Here is a 21,694-nt window from a genome sequence, read left to right as displayed (position 1 = left end):
GCACTTAATTATGTTCGGAGTGTCGGGAGCCAGCTGTGTGTGAATGAGTGTGTTGGCAACAGTCAGATTTCAGGGCTTGCTTATAGGTCTAGATGTCAAATAAATAGAGTGGAATTAACAAGACGCCTGATTCATGGAGGAAACGCAGATCTGCGACCTTGTGATGTCACAAGGACACAGACTCCGCCCTCAGCCAGACTCCGCCCTCAGCCGATCCACATCTGTTGTTTTAACTTCATCAACAACACAACATGCAGTCGTCTTTCTGTCACTCAGACATAAAGTGACAAGACAGAGAAAACTCAATGAAGTCCTGACACTTTTATTGCCATTTTTCTTGACATATATATTGACTCAGGTCAGGAAGCCAATATGTCCCTCCCCCCACCCCCCCCCTTCTCAAGGACAACAGTATTAGAGACCACAGGAGACGAGACACGTCCATTTCAGACCACGTCACCGTCACTGTCCACATACTTTCATGTATCCTTTATGCTAGCATGGTTGTAAAGCAGTACAACCAGTACAATAAATACATTGTACATACATAAATCTACACAAAATACCAGCAAAGTGTCTGACATGGAACTTTGAGACCAAACGGTTTCTCCTGTTCACAATAAACACAGATTCATGTCATGTTCTCTGTCCCTTTCCTCTCTTCTTCTTCTTCTCCCTCTGCTCTTTCTCTGAAGAGATGTGATTTATTTCTCTCTCTACCTCGGCCTCCCTCTGGAATCTGAGTCTTTCATACTTTGTGCGTCTCCTCTCAGCTCCATCTGTTTCTTCTGTCGTCTTCCACATTGTTCCAAAATACCAGCGCACACCTGTGATTCTCTTTATTTGACTTTGCACCGGCTGATTTCTCCCAGTTGTCCCCTTCATCCCCCTCTCCGGATTAATAACCGTAACACTTGAGACATGGATTTCCTGTCAGTCCTCTGTAAGTGCCGCTGGAGACACACACATACAGCCACAGGCTACCTCCGGTCAAACCGAGGAGGAGGACCGAGGAACCGGCAGAGTTGAGAATGAAAAGGTGAGTGTGATAACAAAGAGGGAGCCCAGGGGAAACCATCTCGTACAGAATGTGAAAAGAAATAGAGGTCAGTGAAACCCGTGAGGAAAGAGGAGAAACACAAAAGAGCAAAAATCAGGATGTTCAGAGAGTTTGAAACGCTTACTGTGTTGTCCCATGAGCTTGTAGAGCTTGTTCAGCGTCTCCGTGTGTTCAGACGCCGGGTGATTGGTCGGGTGCTGCTCTGGGCCCGGCCTGCACTGCTGGGAGTGAGGCGGCGGCGTCTTGCTGCTGTAGCTGCACACAAAAGACGGCAGGATGGTGGGATAGTTCATCCCGCCATTCAGCCGCCCCAGCAGAACCCCCATGCCGGGGCTGACCACAGCTGGCCGGGCACCGCCACCGCTGCTGTTGTTTTCATTTGTACTTCCTCTCCGCACAGGAAGTGACTTCATCTCCAGCTCCTCCCCTCCACCCTCTCTGTCCGTGTGCTCGGCGGTTCCCACGCTGATGGTGTGATGCCCGCCGTTGCTGAGGCGACAGTGCTGGTGCTGATGGTGCTGCAGGAGGTTATGGATCGGCCTGAGCCACAATGCGCTGTTGGGGCCCGATCCGCCACACCCCCTGCTGGAGCCGTGGCCGTGGCCGTTACCTCCACCGTTACTGCCGCCACCGCTTCCATTAGGGTTCACCTTTTTACGCCGTTTACTGGTCAGAGGACAAAGAGACATGGACGTGAACAGAGAAGGTATTACTTCCAAGTCTGTGTTTTCTACTTCCATGTTTGGGTTGTCTATTTCCAGGTGTGTGTTTTCTACTTCCAGGTGTGTGTTTTCTACTTCCAAGTCGGTGTTTTCTACTTCCATGTTTGGGTTGTCTATTTCCAGGTGTGTGTTTTCTACTTCCAGATGTGTGTTGTCTACTTCCAGGTGTGTGTTTTTTTACTTCCAGATGCGTGTTGTCTACTTCCAGGTGTATGTTTTTTACTTCCAGGCATATGTTTTCTACTTCCAGGTGTATGTTTTTTTACTTCCACGTGTGTGTTGTCTACTTCCAGGTGTATGTTTTTTTACTTCCACGTGTGTGTTGTCTACTTCCAGGTGTATGTTTTTTTACTTCCATGTTTGTGTTGTCTACTTCCAGGTGTATGTATTTTTACTTCCAGATGTGTGTTGTCTACTTCCAGGTGTGTGTTTTTTTACTTCCATGTGGGTGTTGTCTACTTCCAGGTGTGTGTTTTTTACTTCCAGTTGTATGTTTTTCTCCTTCCAGGTGTGTGTTTTTTTACTTACATGTGTGTGTTGTCTACTTCCAGGTGTGTGTTTTTTTTACTTCCATGTGGGTGTTGTCTACTTCCAGGTGTATGTCTTTTTACTGCCAGATGTGTGTTGTTTACTTCCAGGTGTATGTATTTTTACTTCCAGATGTGTGTTGTTTACTTCCAGGTGTATGTATTTTTACTTCCAGATGTGTGTTGTTTACTTCCAGGTTTATGTCTTTTTACTTCCAGATGTGTGTTGTTTACTTCCAGGTGTATGTTTTCTACTTCCAGGTGTATGTATTTTTACTTCCAGATGTGTGTTGTTTACTTCCATGTGTGTGTTGTCTACTTCCAGGTGTGTGTTTTTTACTGTGCATAAAACCAACTAATGAACCACCAACTTGAGCAAACCATTACACAGACCTGTGATGTGTGGATTTTTCCCAGTTGATATAAAGAACTGGTCTCTAACCTGTGCCATCCGGAGTATATCCTCTGCAGCCTGCGTGAGAACTTGCGATACAAGTGGCTGATGTAGCGTAGCATCTCCTCGTAGCACGAGCCGGGCTCGCTGTAGCTGGCGAGCGTGGAGTCGTTGGACATGTAGCGTGCGCGCTGTTCCCTCATCAGGGCGTTCTCCCTCTGCTTGGTCTCAGAGAACTGGGTGGCGATGACCACGAGGCACAAGTTGATCATGAAGAAAGAGCCCACCTGCGTGCGGAGGTAGAGAAAACGTTGAAGGGATCGAACTGCAGCTTTGTAGCAGTTGTGTTAAAAGACAGTGTGTCTTTAGAGCAACAAGAAATGTTTGCTCTATTTGAAAACGTAGAAAATCCAAACCCAGGTTGCTTCTGTCCCTTCCAGTTGTTTAAACTGTACAAGAAGTCAACTTTTTCTTATGCTTTTATTTCCAAAATGTGAAACTTAAATGATCTTCTGACGAGATGGCCTCTGCGGTGGGTTTGTAATATCTAATAAATCTGATGAAATGTCAATTTAACATTTCATTACCCTGTGTTATTAAAAGAGCAACAGGAAATTAGACAAGCTCCATCTTCTGAGAGAATAATTCCTCTGACATTGTCATTTGTCTTAATCAGTCTCCTCCACTTTCTATATGAATCACTTTGTTTTGCTTTCCTTCAGCCACTCCTCTCCCTCTCTCTCTCTCTCTCTCTCTCTCTCTCTCTCTCTCTCTCTCTCTCTCTCTCTCTCTCTCTCTCTCTCCCCTTCTTCCTTTCCCCCCAATTTTTGGGAATGTATAATAAGCACTTTTACATCAAATGACAGCCGGGCAGGGAGCTCAGACAGCATCGCAAAACATAGCCTGAGCTGGGATCTTTGAAAACCCACAACAGCGTCAGGAGAGTTAAATCATACACGATAAGAAGCCGCCGAGCTTCAGCAGAGGGGAGTTCTGCTCCCAGCAAAGTTTACGGGTTAACTTTAAAAAAGGTTATTCCAGGTTTTCTCAAGCAGCACTGACATACAAGTACACAAAAACAACTTTCAGGAGCAAGAAGTGTTTTTAAAAAATACTGAAAACTGTAAACAGCTGTATAAAGAGGAGCCAGGAATAAATATATTCCAGGTATTCCACAAAAATGTGGAAGTGTGGTATGTCAAACAAATTAAAACTTTAAACTATGATATGGATGTTCTGAATTAATACTGAATACTAACTGGGCCATAGATTCTGAATCTAAGCTAAAGTTAAATTATAATCTTTCATTTAATTCCCTTCTCTTTGAATTCTAGCAACATATCAAAATAAGACAAAAGAAAAAGAAACTCAAGCTGGTACTTACAATAATGAGCAGTATAAAATATATAAAATTGTAGAAGGAGTGTGCGTCCATGACATAGTACATGATATCGACCCATCCTTCCAGTGTGATGACCTGGAGACAGAGACAAAAGGACACAGAGGGACAAGGAGGGAGACGCTGTTATTATAATGTACAGGAGTAGAAGAAAAACATAAAACCACACACACAAAATAATCAAAGTACACAGCATTCAGATGGAGGACATTTTCTATTCTGTATTTAAAAATGGTGCCCCTCCAGCCTCTATGTGTGAGTGCGTGTGTGTGTGTGTGTATGTGTGTGTGCGTGCATGCGTGTGTGTTTACTGACGCAGCGTTTTCATGTGGCCACAGTGCTAATGAGCAGCTGAGATGATGAGTGGTGGCTCAGCTGAGCCAGTAATATGCTCACACCTCAACATTTACACCTCAGCTAGCGGCACACATCGCAGCGCCAGAGCACACACAACAATGGCACGAGTACAAACACACATGCCAACGGACACAAGAATGTATACCTCTATGGAAAGAGAGTCAAACGCACACACACACACACACACACACTCACCCACACACAACCTGGGACGACTAATCCCATCTTTTCTGGAAAGCTTCTCTTGCACCAGATTGACAAAAGAGCCAAGGATTCTCATTTGTGAGCGAAACCACACTTCAAAAACATAATCGCTGTGATTTTTTTTAATTCCATGAAAACAAACAGCACACGAGCAGCCATCGAAACCACCTAATGGTACAGAAATTAATACAAAACGTTGAGTCAGATCTGTGGGAGAGTCGGGGAGTCCTCACACTTCACACCCTCATTCATGGAATTAATCACAGATGCAATGAAAGTACAAATCGTCTTTAACACCACAAAAAGAAAAGGTTTTCATTAAAGACCGTTTACTCTGGAGTAAATGTGACTATAGAGTCCCTGTTTCTTGTGTTTGAAGGAAAAGAGGAGATTCTCAGTTGGTTCTTTTCCATCCTGGCTCAGAGATGGAGGCGAGAACCTGAACAAATGACTCCCTGACCTCGAGGTCGACCTCTGCTCCTCACCCAACCTGAAGATGAGAGAACTGAGCGTTCAGCCTCGTAATACATGCTAATGTCATGCGTGTGGAGCCGAGAACGTGCTCCCGTGTGTCACTGGAGAATGACACATGGTGCTTGAATTCTCATGGACACTAATGAGAGTGTCTCAGGGTCGGTGGTCATTAACCAGACGGATGATGGAAGCAATGCTCTGACCTCCCTTACCTCTCCTCCTATGTTTTTAATCATTGCTTCGCTCTTAGCTTAGATTTTTCTCTGTGAACTGGTTGTAAAACCCAAACTAATTGACGATGATGCAAATTATGTGAATGTCCAGATGGGCCAGGAATATTATTGTTCTCACTACAGTCTGATTTCCCACATGCACACATTTAGGAACTCATCAACTAAAGCCCCATTGTTGGAGCCAAATCAATCAGCAGCCATCAATTGCCAGGTTTTTCTTTTTCTATATTTCTAACAGGCTCTCAACGAATCAGAGACAGCTACCTATTCAGAGCACAGGAGGCGAGAAACAACACACAGCTTTGTGTGCACTTCCCTGTGTCCCCTCTCCGGGCGTGTTTTCATATGTCTGTGTAGTGTGACCTCACAACATTTGCACTACTCCCAATAACAGCAGGTTGTGTAGCGTGAACTGCACGGCGAACCTATGACTTGGAAAGTGCTGCAGCCTGAACTTGACTTAAGGACGAAAATGTTTTAAATAACCAGTCGAACGTTAGAACCTGATCTCAAACCACCTTGGCTGCAGCTGGTTTCATTTCCACTGACCGATAAAAAGAAATCTCTGAAAACAACCGAGGGATGGAAAGAGAAATGTTTCTCAGAGCCCTTGTGCTAAGATGTATAATTCATGTTCTTTATATTTACAGATGCGGGAGGAATAGAGCGGTAGACTGGGATAACAAGCCTAACACCTCATTTACCATTCAATAACACACTCTCTTCTCTCAATATACATCCACTCTCTCTCCCTCTGTATCTCCATCACTTTTATTTTCCTGTCTCATCTTTTACTCTGTTTTTCTATCTTTGCCTCCATGAGAAAAAAAATACTTGAAATGCTAGAATGTTTTTACAGAGGATAAACATCATCATCACATCGTATTAGGGCCGCGTTGAGGAAAAGAAAACTGTGAGATTATTAAAATCAAGTCGTAATATCACGAGATTAAAGTGGTAATATTGTCCTGGGTGGAACTAGCACATGTCACCAAGCAGTTGACAACAGGCTGTGATTAAGACGTGTACATTTCTACACAAGGCGACCAGGGTTGTGTACACGGTGGTGGATTGTTCAGTCAGGCTACATCGGAATATCAGTGTCCAGTTTGGAGTGTGACGCCAAGGAGGCTTATAGCTTTGTGCTTTGTTTTCTCTGTTGTCTCCTTGTGTGTTTCTCCTTCGTACTATCTGGTGTTTCCTCCAGCTCCAGGGTCGTCACGTCTGCCACGGCGCTGCACAGTTCTCCAGCACAAAGCCGGCTCATCTCCCCCGGCCTCTAGGCTTCCTCATCCCTCTGCCAGGCCGGGCTTCGTCCTCCGCTCGGCTCTGCCAACTGACATTTCCTTTCCCCTTCAGTCTTTGTCAACTGGAATCCCTTTTTCCCATTCGTCGCCTTCCACTCCAGTGTCACAATAAACACTTTCTTGGTCATTGTCAACACAAGTGTGTGTTTTCTTGCTTTTGGCTCCAGCTGCCACAATGTAACACCGTGTGAACTAAACCATACAAACTTTATATTTATCTTTGAATTTGGATTTACCTCCTAAACAATGGACGTTGTGTTTGTGGTAAAACGAAAGGACAAAAATAATCTAATCTCTAAAGTCCCTGACACTGGGATTAAGTGTCTGTTTGTGTGTGTGTGTGTGTGTTCAGTGTTCATGGAGTCTGGGGTATTTTTCAGGTACGACTCTTTGAGAAAGACCTGTTGTGTTGTTTTTGTTACACACAGAGAAAGATCTAGCAGCAGGCTCTGGTCAAATCTATTAAAAAAAGGTCAGAATTCTTATCACAGCAACTCAGACGGCGTCACCACAAAGACCGACACAGTCTCGATCACGATCAGCGGGGGGGGGAATAAGAGAAAAATATGTTTGTGTGGAGAGGAAAAAGCTTTAGGTCACGATACAAGTCCTCTGTGGGCCTGAGTGGAGGACATGTCTGACTTTGACCTCTTAATACATGTGAAGTTGACAATAAAAGCTCCAAAGTTTTAGCTTCCACATCCAAAAACTGTCACTTTCATCCCAGCTCACCTGGAATATGGCTATCCAGGCGTAGCCGATGTTGTCGAAGTTCACCGATCCCTTGTGAGGGTTGAAGTTCCCGGGTCGACACACGTTGTAGTACCGGTTCCAGTTGATGCAGTCGTTTGAGCTTTGATGCGGCGCCTCCAGGGAGCACTCCATCTTCTCCTCGATGTAGGGCGGCAGGTCGTGGCAGCGCAGCATCCCGTTCTCGCGCGGCGCCGAGCAGATGAACGGGCTCTCCTCGCCCTCCTCGGACATGTAGTAGGGGTCCAGGGACTTGTTGAACATTCTGGATGGAAAAAGTAGAAAAACACCACTGAAAGACATCACAGCAAATGAAACGTTAGTCATACACGGTGGATTTAACGGTGAGTACTTCATGAGGGTTTGAAATAACTAGAAACAAATCTGTTAAACCTAATGCTTACGATTTATAAAATGTATACATTTCCCTTTTTAGTTCACAGTCTCATTTTGGCCGTCAGACAAATCCTATAATACCACCATAATACCACCAATATTTCAAATTCCAAGGAAAAGTACACATCAGTCAAAATACTCAGCGAACGAGGCATCCGTCAGTATCCATGGCGACGGCTAATATTTCCTACTTATGGAACAGAGTGGGTGAAAATGTTCCATTATCGTTCACCTGCTTATTTATTCTCCACCTCCTTTTTAAAGTGGAGAGCCCTCCACCACAGTGAGTGTTCCTTTCTGCAGAGTGAAGTGCGAGTGGGGGGGGGGGGGGGGGGGGGGGGAACCAGTTGTTTGGATGTTGTTTTTTTTAGAGACACTTTTCCTGCTGCCTCATCCCTACACCCCCCCCCCCCCCCCCGTATCCTCCTGGTCTGACTCTCTTTCTGTTTCCCTCCTGGATGCTGACTCTCCGGCTGCTTCTGCATCTATAGCGTACGAGCTGTTGACGTATGATCCATAAAGGCTGACTTGATTGTCTGAGGCCTGGCCACACTGGCAGCACAGAGAGTAATGTTGTTAATCTCCAGGGCCCTGAAGGGTTCTGTCGATGGACCTCGTTGAGGGACATTCAGCAGAAACAGAAGTTATATATCACACTGGAAATATATGTGAGATGCTGGCTATTCAAAATATGAAAAATAAAAGTCCCCGGTGAGGAAATATGAAGTTGCTGTTCTCTGATCAGCGTTCAGCGACATTAACTCTGGGACAATTTGCAACGTTACATCAAAAGCAGAAAGGTCCAAGGTTTTCTTAATGATGTATTTCAGCTTAATGAGGTTGTGAACCTTGAAGAGGTTTTTTTTTCTTTTTTTCACATGACTAAACTGATGTCTGATTTTCCTTCTCTGTATTAGTGGTTGTGTACATGTTTATCCATTTATGTGTTTATCTTATTTTGGGGGCGATAGATAATTTTTGTCACATTACATATCTATAATGTTCTTGCTAGATTGAATCAAAAGGCAATAGATATGTTACTATCTGTTTTCATAGTAATAAGACTTCATTATTATGTTAATAGCGTAAAGTTGGTTAAATCCATATTCAGGATTTACTTTATACAATTTTATGATTAAAACTGACATCATCTGCAGAGAAGAGGGATCTAATTTCTTCATCTAAGAGTTTCAGAACTGGTGCATTGTACTGCTCCAATTTACAGGCACTTATATGTCAAGTAACATTATCCTGAAACTACATCTCCACCCTCTCAGTGTAACTGACAGGTCACACTGAGCGCTGCACCCCAGAGGGCTCCACTTGGATGAGTTGCAATTTCTGTATTTTAACTTAAGGCACCAGACGACTGTGAGTCTCTGTGACAACTCAGCACAGATGAAAGAGACAAGAGAACATCACACAGAGAGAGAGAGAGAGAGAGAGAGAAAGAGAAGAAGAAACGAAGAGTAGAGGGCAGAGCAAAGAAAGAAAGTTCATGTTTGAATGAAGTGAGCTGAGCAAGTTGGAAGGTTTCATACGTGCACGCTGGAGGAACTGCTGGTCACCACCTGGGCAACTGCTAAGTCAAGCAGGGGTGGATGGTGGAGTTTTTTTCTATTTGAGGGCAAATTAAAATTGTATGACAACATCTAAGTGTTCCCCTGATGTAGTCTGTGTTTCCCAGTCATCTAAACTCAAGGAAAACCGTCTTGATTCTCATATTCCCCGCTAACTCTTTCCTCCCACGTCTAAAATGCAAAGAGAATTTCCTAGGGACCATCATTCCAGCCCCGAAGGAGAGGAGGAAGCGTCCTTACGTTTTGACATCCTCTCCCAGGAAGCAGCGGTTGCGCAGAAGCCCCGCCCACAGCTGGACTCCCACGATGCCGAAGATGAAAAAGACAAAGAAGCAGAGGAGGAGGACGTTTCCTAACATGGGCAGAGTGTCCAGCAGCAGCGTCACCAGGATCCGCATACCTTCATAGAGGGAGACACGGAATACAGATGCAATCAGCGATTATTATTTAGACGAATTCTTCCGTCCCACATGCACAACACGCAAGTTCACATGTTTAATGTGTGTGGTCCTTTCCTAACCATCTGATCGGTGCACACCCTGACAACCTCTATCGATCTCAGGAGCTCGGAACCCACAACTTCCCGCCCACAGCCAATATAATTACATGTGATGACAATACTGAAACTGACAGTTTGACATTATTTCCTCCGCTGGGATTTGAACTCGCAGCTTTCCTGTGGCCACGGTTATCTAACCACGTGCGTTCAGCATCCATCTCCAGTTGTCAGATGTGTTCAGCGTCAGCAGGGTCAGGGATCCAGTCCCCGAGGGCGCCACATTGTGTTCTGTCCCCGTCCACATGTATCACAGGCTGGTGACATTGACCAAACCACTCATAGTAAAATCACCCTATGGAAGCAGTGTCAGAGCTAAAGTGTAGAATTAAAAGAACCTTAATCATTTTTTCATTTTGTGTTGACATTTATCTTCTGATTGCAGAACCCTCTGTCTCCCTTTGGTTCACATATCTCTAGAACTTTTCATCTTCTCTGTTTCACACTGTATATTGTTTAGGGCCCAAAGAAGCTCAGTGTAACATTTGGTGCCTTCTGGATATGCACTATGCTCAAGATGAATAAAGAATCAACCATCAGGCGACTGGAGCTGTGCAGCAGCAGCGGCTGGGACTCATCCACATAACTGACGTTGTCGATCAAGATAACAACTTTGAATAAACAGGGAAAAGCTCTTTGTGCAGCGGCGGTGGTGGTGGTGGCGGCTTCACGGTTCTGCACACTGAGCCCCACAGCCCGTCTCTACCTGCCACTGACAATGTTATTGAATATTATTAATAATTTAGAACCAAAAGGAAAACAAGAGAAAAGGCTGAGAGGAACATTTGGATGATGTGGAGGCCTCCTCTTGGTCCTGAGAGTCCTGATGGTTACACTCTGTGAAGCACGGACCCACTGGGAGAGAATGACTCATCAGTACTTAGTGTGTCTCCATGTGTCCTCATTAGCCACAAAGATTGTGTCGGGGACATTTTTTCTACACGCTGGCAAAGCAGGAAATCTCCTGGGATGGAAACAATTTTTCTGCTTTAGTCTTAACGATTACAAAATAAAGAAGAAAGCTCTTAATCCATCCGTGGTTCATCAATCCACTCGTCCTCCCTTAAGGAGTCACTGTTCCCAGCTCACACTGCGGATCGTTCCACGCTTCAGCCTGAGAGATGTGACAGCCGAGCAGGAAAGTGTCACTCCATCACGACGGGAACCTGATGAGACGCAGTCGTGGACTCGAGGTGGAGCAGGAACCAGGAAATCATTGTCAGACACAGGGAGTGTGTTCATAAAGGTAGAGTGATTCTCTGATCACCAGTACTGCACTAAATGTACCTGTCTCCTTGCACTGTGTACCCTGTAAAACACTCCGCTATGTGTTAATATAAACCATATTGATACTATATATCATTTTATACAATAATATTGTCTTTTGCACACTGTCTACATATTCTTACACTCATAGTATATTATATTATCTATTGTATAGTCGAATACTTATATTTATACCTCTACTATATATCATATCATATTATATCATACTCTTTGTATATAATATTTATACATGCGTACATGTTATTATTATTATATTTACTATTATTATATATACTGTTGCTGCCATTATTACTATATACTGCTATTATACTGGTAGAATTACTATCATATATAAATATATATATTATGTTATATTATATACTATATATACTGTACTATTTGTATATACTGTCTAACAATAATATTACCATCATATCATCAGTACTATTACCATCATCTTGCCACTGCACCTTATCTACCTATTTATCTTGTGTTCCTGTTTTTTTATTCCTTCTACCTCAATATTTTTTTTTTTTTCTATTGTATTGTATTTTATTGTATTCAAATATACCTGCTGCTATGACGACTTAATTTCCCTTCGGGGATGAATAAAGTAATCTATCTATCTATCTATCTATCTATCTAACTATGTTCTGTGTGTTTTCCAAATGAGATGGTTTAATTATTTGCCTTCTTTATTTCTGCCAACTGGCGATTTCCTGTTTCTCACAAATTGAAGGACACGCTGCACATTCCTCACATGAAAACATACACATGCAAACCGAGTTAATATCAAATACACCAGGTTCAGCAATTCATTGAATTTCCCTAATTGATATTATAGAGAAGGGGTTCAAGGAAACGGTTTGAAACTAGACCCAAATCACATTTACTCCCAAGGTAATAATTCACACTGTCAAGTTAAGTTTAATTGAACTAATGCGATTGAATGGCACACGAGCTGCAGACTCCACGGCAGCTTGTGAAATGTAGAAAGGGAGATCTATCCAGAAAGTCCTCCCACTGGAGTCAGTGACGGTTCAATGATGATGATTTACCTTCATATATATAAGATGGTTTCTTCTGTCCTGTGACATGATGTAGAACGGAGCAGGGTAATGAACTGAGAGTGGATGTTTTTATAAAATCATAAAACAGCCCCTTTTAGTTTTAAGCTTCAGACACTTACGCTTCTAAAAAGTCCGGCTTCAACTCAACAGAACAGCAAACAATATATATATATGTTAAAAACCAAGGGGCATTGAAATTGCTGCAATAGAGCGGGAGAGAACAAACATGTGACACCATAGGCGGACGTTCTGCAGGACCCCCCCACCCCCTGCAAGACACAGCCTTCCTTCTGAACCTGAAATAAACACCGAGTGCTGCTCGCAGTATCCAGGCTACAGCAGAAAAACACCTTTAACATCTGTCTCACAAATATTTCCCATCCACTTAGGCACAAAGACAAACAGACAGAGCAGAGTGATAGCAGGATGGCTCAAAGACAAACAGAGATGCTAAGTAGTGTTGGGGGAGGGGGGGAGGGGGGGACTGTAAAATGGCTATTAGATTGGCGATTAGTCTGGCGGGCGTGCAACCTCAAACACTCAATCCCTCATCACTATTTCTATGGAGAACAGAAAGCAGAAGAAGAAGAAGAAGAAGAAGAAGAGGGAGGAGACAATGGAGGAGGCGAGCCAGTAGCTGTTTGTGTACTTGTGAGTATTGGAGTGTGAGAGCTCTGGGGGGTGTTTGTGCTCGTCTGTGTCCACGCTGACCTCGAGTTCCCAGCCCCAGGTAGCACCTCCCAGTGTCATCCTCATTGCAATTCTCTCCCTCCTCTTCCTCACCCCCCCCCCCCTGCCTCCCTGTGTCACAGCCTTCAGGGAGCAACTGAAAACTTGTTACAGTCGTCTTTAAGTTGTTCTTCACCTTGTACAGGGCCGTACCGGCTGATTCCCAGGGCTGCACTATTGTAAGTGTTAATACACTTTTGTGCTCACAGAGATATAACGTTTGAGTGTGTGTTTGTGTGTGTGTGTGTGTGTGTGTGTGTCTGTGTGAGACACTTTTTGTGTTGATGGCTTGAGAGAAACAGACAACCTGTCATGCTTTATGATCCTGTTTGGGTTATCTGCAGCGCCCAAAGCCCCAATGACCCACAGACACACACACACACACACACACACACACACACACACACACACACACACACACACACACAGAGCCACAGATACAGCCAGACATTGATGACCCTGCCAACATATACCAAGTCATTGTAGTAAAAATACCTCCAATGCATTCTCCAATGAGGTACAAAAAGATGCTTTACAAACATTTAAATCCTAATAATGCCCATCATGTTGACATCAGAGGAAATCTGTGCAAAAAATGACTATATCTCTACTGGCAGAGTCTGAAAACCAGCTTGGCCACTCGCCGGATGTATGCTGGTTAATAATCTCGCACGTTGTTATGACACCATTGTCTGGCGACCCTCTTTAGCTGTAGATTCATGGCCACTTCTGTCACGGAGCTTTTAGGAAAATGACAAACTATGTGCAAGTTCCCACTGTGTCTCACTGGCACGACACCACCTGGGGACGGGAGATTAAAGCCAACGTCGGTCAAGTTACCGTGAGGTGGCGAGAATACACAAAGCAGGATGAGTTCAACACACCAGATTTCACTTCGCACAACGGGATGCAAAATTGAAAATAGGTGGCAGAGCAAATAATTTACACGTGCCTTTTTGTGTGGGATACTGTTGAAACAAAAATATAATATATTAAGTCTCATAATCCCCAGTTTTGATAAGATAGCAAAGGGTAATTAAGTATCAAATGTGCACAAGATCAATGTTAAACATAAAACAATGCTCCAAACTTAATTGTTAGCTTTCCATTTTCCACAATCTTTGTCACATAACTCAATAATTCCCTGATCTTCCATGGTGAGTCCACAGACCAGTATAGAGAAACTCTGGTATGCTGGGCTGATTCTGAAGAACTTGATATTTGATCCCCTTCTATACCGATGAGGAAGAGCAGCTCTGGATATCACCAGGGATCGTGATCTTTCTGCTCAGGTAAAGCTGAAGATGCTGCAGCTCTGGATCACTGACGCTCCAGAGCTGCTCTTCCTCATCAGGAGAAGACGAGTCAAACTTCAAACCCTCATTTAATCGTCAGAATAAAAACAGAAATGATCTCAGGGAAAATAAAGTGTGTTTGCTCATGCTCTTCACTGATCAGGTGGCATTAAGAAAATCAAACAGTGCATGATGTGGACTTACTTGGAACTCTGTTGATCGCCCGCAGTGGCCTGAGCACTCGGACGGTACGGATGGCTGACAGACTGGCGTTGTGACCATCCAGAGAGTACTCCATCACCCTGAAGTCAGAGGAAGTCAGAGATCTTATTATTCACACACACACGTGTAGTGCACTCCTGCATGTGTGTGTGTGTGTGTGCACGTGTGATTATTCGTTTGCTTCTGTTTCATTCCTGTTCATCATCAGGGAAACAGGGAGAAAATGAAATGGTTTATTTATGCTAAGCAGACGGCTATTCTCTGGCTGCAGATGACTTGTGGGAGTGAGTCAACAAAGCGATGTGGGAGATATACAGACCCTGCCATGACAATGACGAAGTCAAGCTGGTTCCACTTGTCACCGAGGTAGCAGTTGGGGCCGAAGATTCCCAGTGCCACCATCTTGATGACCATCTCCACGGCAAAGAAAGCGAAGATGCAGTCGTCCAGCACCTGGTCACACGCGATGGAGAAAAACACACACAGTCAGAATTCATCGTCAATCAGAAGAAAGTTAACTTCCTGTCGACAGAGAATGTTCCCGGCGTGTTCTAGTTTCCTCATCGACGCAGTCACAGGAGGAAGGAAACTGTGCGAGTGCACGTGGGGGTTGTCTGAGAGCGCTCTTGTCTCCATTAGTTAGTTTCATCCCAGCAGGGAATAGCTCTGGTTATGGCTGTGTCTCCATTAATTAGACATCTACCACGGCAAAGAAGAACATCTGTATTTGAATATAATGAGCACGTGGACGTGAGCCGAGAATCAACAAGAAATGAGAAAGCGAAGACGATATCACCGTTAATTTAACAAATGGACTTTATTGTCTTATTTTTCTCTCAGTCAATTCACATAAAACTGAATGTGAAATTATTTAACTTATTATTAGTGCTTATTATAATCTGTGTACATATTTGTGCAGGACGCTGGAATTAGAAATGACTTGTTTAACACTTGTGAGAACACACAGGCTCAGAGGCTCTGGACTTTCTCCTGAGTTTCTCCTGCCAGCCCTGTAACAAAAACTCTGGACAATGTCTTGTAGGGTGTAAAATAAACACAATAGACATAGACGAAGATTTCAACTTAGAATTCGAGCGCTTTCGGTGATACCGACAGAGCAGACGTGTTGTAAACACATCTCCGGCATGCTGTGCCACCCTGCGCCCCTGAACGCTTCAGAGATTTCGGTGTTGTAAACAGATCTGAACGGAGAATCTCCTGCTGCGCTCTGCATATGTAAAGGCAAACTCCAGAGACAGTCTGGACCCAACTGTGTGCAGACGTTCTCTGGAGTTCCCGTCTGACTCTCAACGATGAATAAGTCATAAAAATAAACATTTAAATTATCAAACCACATCGAAAAAGCTGGCTATGGCCAATGTGGGAGCTTCGTGAATTAGTCTGGGTATAATCTAGATATAATTGGTCTATGTGAAGCAATTGGAAACTGAAAGAGACATTTCTAGATCCTGTGTGTCCTGCTGCGTTACTGAGACCAAACCTATCCCCCACTATGAGAGGTAAGAACCTGTCCCGACGGAGGGGGCACTGACCTGGAGGATGCGGCACCACTCGGCCTGGCAGAGGACGTCTTCACAGGGCTGGAACATCCCCAGGGTCACACAGTTCAGCAGGATCACCAGCATGGACACGTGCTCGAACCACGTGCACGAGGGAGTTAAGGTAGAAACGTACATGGGTGGGATTTCAAACAAGCAACGGCACAAGAGAAGAGGTTTATCTACTCAACCCAAAGGAGGCACAGCAAATAAGAAAAGCTTAATGTAAACTGTTTAATCCTGGTTTGACGTTCAATGAGCAGCGTGATCAGGTGAAGAGCTGGAGGAAGCTCACAGAGGGAGGCAATAATCTGAGCTGCAGGACTCAAAAGACTCAAATATGATGTTCAATCCAAGACATAAAGGGACAAAGACAAATTCAGAATAAAAAGTTTCCCACAAATAATGTGAGCAAACAAAAGCCGCACATACACACTGGCTTCGGATGTTGACAGGAAGTTTTGTTTCAGCCCTAATGTGCTTAATGGGTCAAGTAATGACCAAGTGGGCCCGGGCTGCTCCTCTGAATTACAGGCCTCTTCTACAATTTCACAAATAAACATTTTTTTAATGGATTTTAATGGCTCCATGTCTACTGAGTATCCTGCTGTAGTGTTTGCTAATACAGATTAATGAGAGAAGTGCATCCTCGAGAAACGAGGCCGGAGTATCACAACGACGGATGGGGAATCGAAATCCGACATGTTTGTGGCCATTAGTTGAAAAACAGGAAAAGGGAAAGAGAATGTATAGTCATAAGTGAAAATGAAGTCTGGACATCATTTCCACAGCATGTAAAAGCTTTTCTTTCTTATCCATTTTGGATGACTTTTATTCATTCTTTCCTTTCTTTCAGTTTCTAACGCGTGGATGGAGTCCTGTACAGTGTGGCCTCGTTGGTGTCTCACTGCATGAACACGCAGAGATAATGAAACGCCATTAATCAAACCAGGCTTCAGGCACTCGAGTAAAGTTATAAGATGTATATGGACATATCGAGAAAAAATACTACACAATATTAATATCAGCATATCCAAGACAAAAGGAAAGAGCATGAGGGATAAGACGAACAACAGCGGGAATGAAAAAACGTCTCCTCGACTAAAAAGAAACTGATGCTGCTTTTTCTGTTTTACTTTGGCTTCTATCCCTGAGACACACACACACACACACACACACACACACACACACACACACACACACACACACACGGTACTGAAGTCTCCAGAGGAGAGCAGTGTTCTAATTAGAAAGGGAGGTAAAGCAGAAAACAAATGGTGACCAATGACTTCTACATTATTCATGCAGGGAGACATACATATAGACTCTGAACACCAACACACAATAAGCCAGATTACATTCAGTTGCATTCACACACACAGACACACACACAATTGGAAACTACTCCTGTGATCAGGGGGCCAGCAGAGGAGTTTGCATCAGCGGAATAGTTTGAACCAAAACTTTTTTTTTTCCTGAATCAGCTTGAATTCACCTGGAGGCAACAACTGCAGATTTTCACGAGTTCTGATTTCTGATTGATCCGTTCAACAAGACTGATGCTAGTGGACTACATTCAATTTACCACATCCCCTTTGTCCTAACCCCCATTTTCAAAACAATAATCCAGGGCAGCCTCTGCTCTTCTCCCTCCAACACGTCCTTTTATGCGATGGCAGACCTCACAGAGGATTTCCTGAGCCCTGTCTGCCACGACTCACCGATGTCAAACCGGCTAATTGACCAAATGGGACAAATGTGCACTGGACTCAAATGCCACATGTTTTTAAATCTCCCCACTGACAAAGGATTTCCTCTGTCCTCTGCGAGGGAAGTTAGTGACTCCACGGAAATATGAGATATCTGGATCAATTAAGGCATAACTGTATATCTATAAGCAGATATTGTCGATCCAGGGCTGTGTCACTCATCCAAGCTCAGAACTAACACTGAATCTCACATACTCACACAAATTACTGGACATTTGTCTCCCGCTTCTCACAATCGGAGGAGATGGTATCATGTATTGACAGGAAACTGGGCTGCCTCTTGGGGAACACACATTATCTCAGACAGTGCACCAAGCTCCCATTGCACTGGTATGATGCAGCTGGATGTTTAAGAAGCAATTATACTGTGGGAGGCAGAAAGAATGCAAACCCTGCGGATTGTCCTCTGGAGACACAGAAACCAGGGGCATCTTAGTAAGTGCAGTTCAGAGGATGTGTTCACACAGGGAGACATTAGGGCTGTTGTTTGCTTTCTACCTATCCAGTCGAGCAAACGCGCTGGAGGTGTATTCAGCCGCTGCATCTGTGTAAAAACATGTATCACGATGCCCTCAGGGGAGTTAGCAATAAAACACTGTGTTAAGTTATAATGCCTTGTTGTGAGTATTAATACAAAGACAAACACACATTTTAAATCATGAGGAAAATGCCTTGAGCCAGTGTGTCGCTGTTCATGCTTCAAACACACACACACACACACACACACACACACACACACACACACACACACACACACACACAAGCGCTGTAAGGTTGACCCTTCCTTCACAGATGAAAGATGCAGTAATCTGCAGCAGCATGAAAATGAGAGATTTGAATATTCAGAGGATCTTGTTGCTCCCTGTGTCCCTGCTTTCTCTAATTCCTCTTTAATCTCCACAGTCAACACCTCCTGAGCCCCCTTCTGTCTTCAGCACACCCACACACCCACACACACACACGCACACAAACACACAAACACACACACACACACGAATGTAGGCATGCAAACACACAAGTGTTTATGTCTAAGTCCCAGAAGTCAATCCAGGCTTTCTCTGCAAATGGAGCTCAGTGTACACACACTGATTCTCAGTTAACAGAAAACTATCCCTATGTTTGGCTTCTTCCTCACACACACGCATACGCACACGCACACACACACACACACACACACACACACACACAAGCACAAATGGTGAGGTAATGCTGCTATAGGCAAGATCAAGTGCACAGTGGTCTGTTTCCTCCCCCCCGCAGTGACAAATCCTGGCCTGCCCAGAACGCTCCTGGTCTCACTCTGTTAAGGTCAATTTATGCCTCAGCTCTTTGAGCAATCAAACTAGGCCTGTGTCGTGTCCCACTGGTTTTCATAACTAGCACTGGGAGTTTAATATGAACATTTATCACCAATTTTTAATAATAGAAAACCAAAAAATCCCCTCCCCCAGTGAAGCTGTAATACTGTGTTGGTTCTGTACCAATGGGTTGTGATATAAAAAAACAGGAAGTGGTCCAACGTGTTCCTCAACATGACCCCCCCCCCCCCCCAAACACCACAGCGCAGACTCTGGCTCCAAATGCACAAGATGGCACCGCTTGAATTTTCTGGGTAATAAATACAGATCTAGAAACACAACAAAACATCATTGTGGTGACTTCCTTAGAAACAAAACGATTTCCCATGATAGTCACCGTATATATTTATCTATTCATCTCCTGGAAAAACCTTAATTGTGAAGCAGTTGCTGGAAGCTCAGACTGATTTGTCACCGATTTCAGCGAGTGGCTGCAGATTCGAAACCACGGGAGCTAGACACTTCATCTGTAATTCCTCTCTTGCTAAAATTAAACCACCAGGGGGGTTGAAATTACTTTTTCCAGACTTGTTCAATGGTTCCCAATGTCTTTTACCTCCTCCAGTAGAACCACAGTAATCTTTAGATGGCACCATATCCCATGCTGTACAGGTTTACGTTGAAAAGACAGATATGAAGCTTCTATTACATCCATGTGTTCCTGTATAGTGCTTAATGAATGGCTCTATGTTTACCTTCATCATCCGTTGTGTGAATACGAAACAACACAAGGTAAACAACACGTAAACACTACAATGCATTTTTCGAGAGCCTGTGAAATTTGTACCACACTCTGTCAGAAGCAAAGTCTCGCACCTACAGCGAATGTGATAACACTTACACACAGAGGCACTAAGTGAACATACACACAATGACTAATGCATCCTGCTTGTACACACGTGTGTACTCAGGGAGCAGGATGGTTCACAGGTTGTGTTTTTTTTCCCACAATCGAACATGAAAGAAACAGCAGCACTGCACGTTTACATGTTGAAGAGAGCTTTGTGTTCTCTCTCTCTCAAACACACACACACACACACGCACATATATATTTAGACACACAAGGCCCGCTGATGTAAGACAACAATTCCCCTACACAACCCATTAGGCGCACACGGATGCACACAAGCATGAATACACTGGAGAGATCCCGCGGCGCACACAGAGAGAATCAAGCCCACTCCAGATGAGCTGTCAGCGTCAGTGTGTGAGGTGGCTACAGAGAGCACAGAGGGGGGGCAGGAGGGTGCAGTAAACAGCGGAAAGGAGCAAGGATTACTCAGTGCAAACTAACTCACTTAAGACTGCATCGGCCCTTTGTGTCCCTCCTTCCTCCCTCTTTCCTTCATCCCTCCTCCTCTGTCCTGCCTGTGAGGAGTCTCCATCGGTCCATGAGTGTTAAAGAGGAGCTGGAGTCTCACAAGCAGAACTTATCCGTCTATCTGCTGCTCGGCTTTGCTCTCTCTGCTCTGCGATAAGCCACCAACTTAGCTCGACTCGTCTGATTCCAGATCTCAAACCTCCCTTTGCTTCAGCGCCTTGTTTTCTTCCTCCTCTCTGACCGGGTGCTCACACAGGTTTGATTTCCTCAAAGCACTCGGCCTGCACTCTGCAGTGTTTCCATCTATCCCTTCACTTTGTCCCGACCCACCATCTTTCTCCAGGAAAATCTCACATTTAAAACAAATTGGTCACGATCTACGAAGCTCTCACTGGCTGTCAGTCTCTCGCCTCGGATGAAATTTCTCATCCGAGCACATAAAATAAAAAAACCTGTCTGTTTGGCCTTGTTTGCCTCATTCCACTGAATGTGGACCTAGAGGGAATTAGTGTGGGAGGTTCTGGTCGGTGACCGGTTGGTGCACTCAGGGGAAATCTGTGCATCCATTCACACAAATGTAAAGATACTGAGGAAGAAGCGTCCTTTGGTGCAAAATAATCTTTAAAGTGCTCTGGGGGTAATGAAGCTTTTTCACTCACCCCTCAACACCCTTCTCATCCCTCCCTTATCCCCCTTTTCCTTGACTCTCACCTTCACCCTTTCCCTCTCTCCTTCCCTCCTCACTCTCTCTTCTTAGCCTTTCCCCTCTGTCTCTTTATATCAGCAACCCCCCCACCCCCCCACCTTACCCATGCACTTCCTTCCACCCTCTTCTCCCAATCCATTTCTCTGCAGACACGTCCTCGTTTTTCATGCCCCAGTCCATCCCTCTTTCATTAGAGGAGAGCAAACTCAATCCCATCAGATGAAATAACCTAATCACATTCTCTAAGCAGCGTGTTCGGCGGGGGGGGGGGGGGGGGGGGGGGGGGGGAGTGTACGTATTTGTATTTTGTTTGTGGAACAGGATTTCAACAGCAGAGACCAGGGTTCATGCCCCGCTTGTTAGCTTTAGACGCTTGGTTAAGTTCGTGGAAAGAGTGGGATTTCATTGGTTTATGCACTAGAATGTTAACAATTCAGAAA

The 21,694-nt window shown here is 44.3% G+C and overlaps 1 protein-coding gene across 1 annotated transcript in view; it reads right to left on the bottom strand.

Annotated features, from left to right (window-relative positions):
- Nucleotides 1–21,694, bottom strand: part of cacna1ha (calcium channel, voltage-dependent, T type, alpha 1H subunit a) — an 82,257-nt gene that overhangs the window by 25,310 nt on the left and 35,253 nt on the right. The window contains exons 3-10 of the mRNA XM_053444225.1: nucleotides 16,095–16,206; nucleotides 14,861–14,994; nucleotides 14,524–14,621; nucleotides 9,644–9,803; nucleotides 7,410–7,692; nucleotides 4,088–4,180; nucleotides 2,752–2,990; nucleotides 1,141–1,726 (exon numbers count right to left, since the gene is read on the bottom strand). Of these exons, the coding sequence (XP_053300200.1) occupies nucleotides 1,141–1,726; nucleotides 2,752–2,990; nucleotides 4,088–4,180; nucleotides 7,410–7,692; nucleotides 9,644–9,803; nucleotides 14,524–14,621; nucleotides 14,861–14,994; nucleotides 16,095–16,206 (1,705 nt within the window). The remainder of the gene's footprint in view (nucleotides 1–1,140; nucleotides 1,727–2,751; nucleotides 2,991–4,087; nucleotides 4,181–7,409; nucleotides 7,693–9,643; nucleotides 9,804–14,523; nucleotides 14,622–14,860; nucleotides 14,995–16,094; nucleotides 16,207–21,694) is intronic.

The sequence above is a fragment of the Pleuronectes platessa genome, chromosome 16, assembly GCF_947347685.1.
Source record: "Pleuronectes platessa chromosome 16, fPlePla1.1, whole genome shotgun sequence".
NCBI lineage: Eukaryota > Metazoa > Chordata > Actinopteri > Pleuronectiformes > Pleuronectidae > Pleuronectes > Pleuronectes platessa.
The sequence above is the reverse complement of the archived record's forward strand: the minus strand, read 5'-3'. Positions and strand labels throughout refer to the sequence as shown.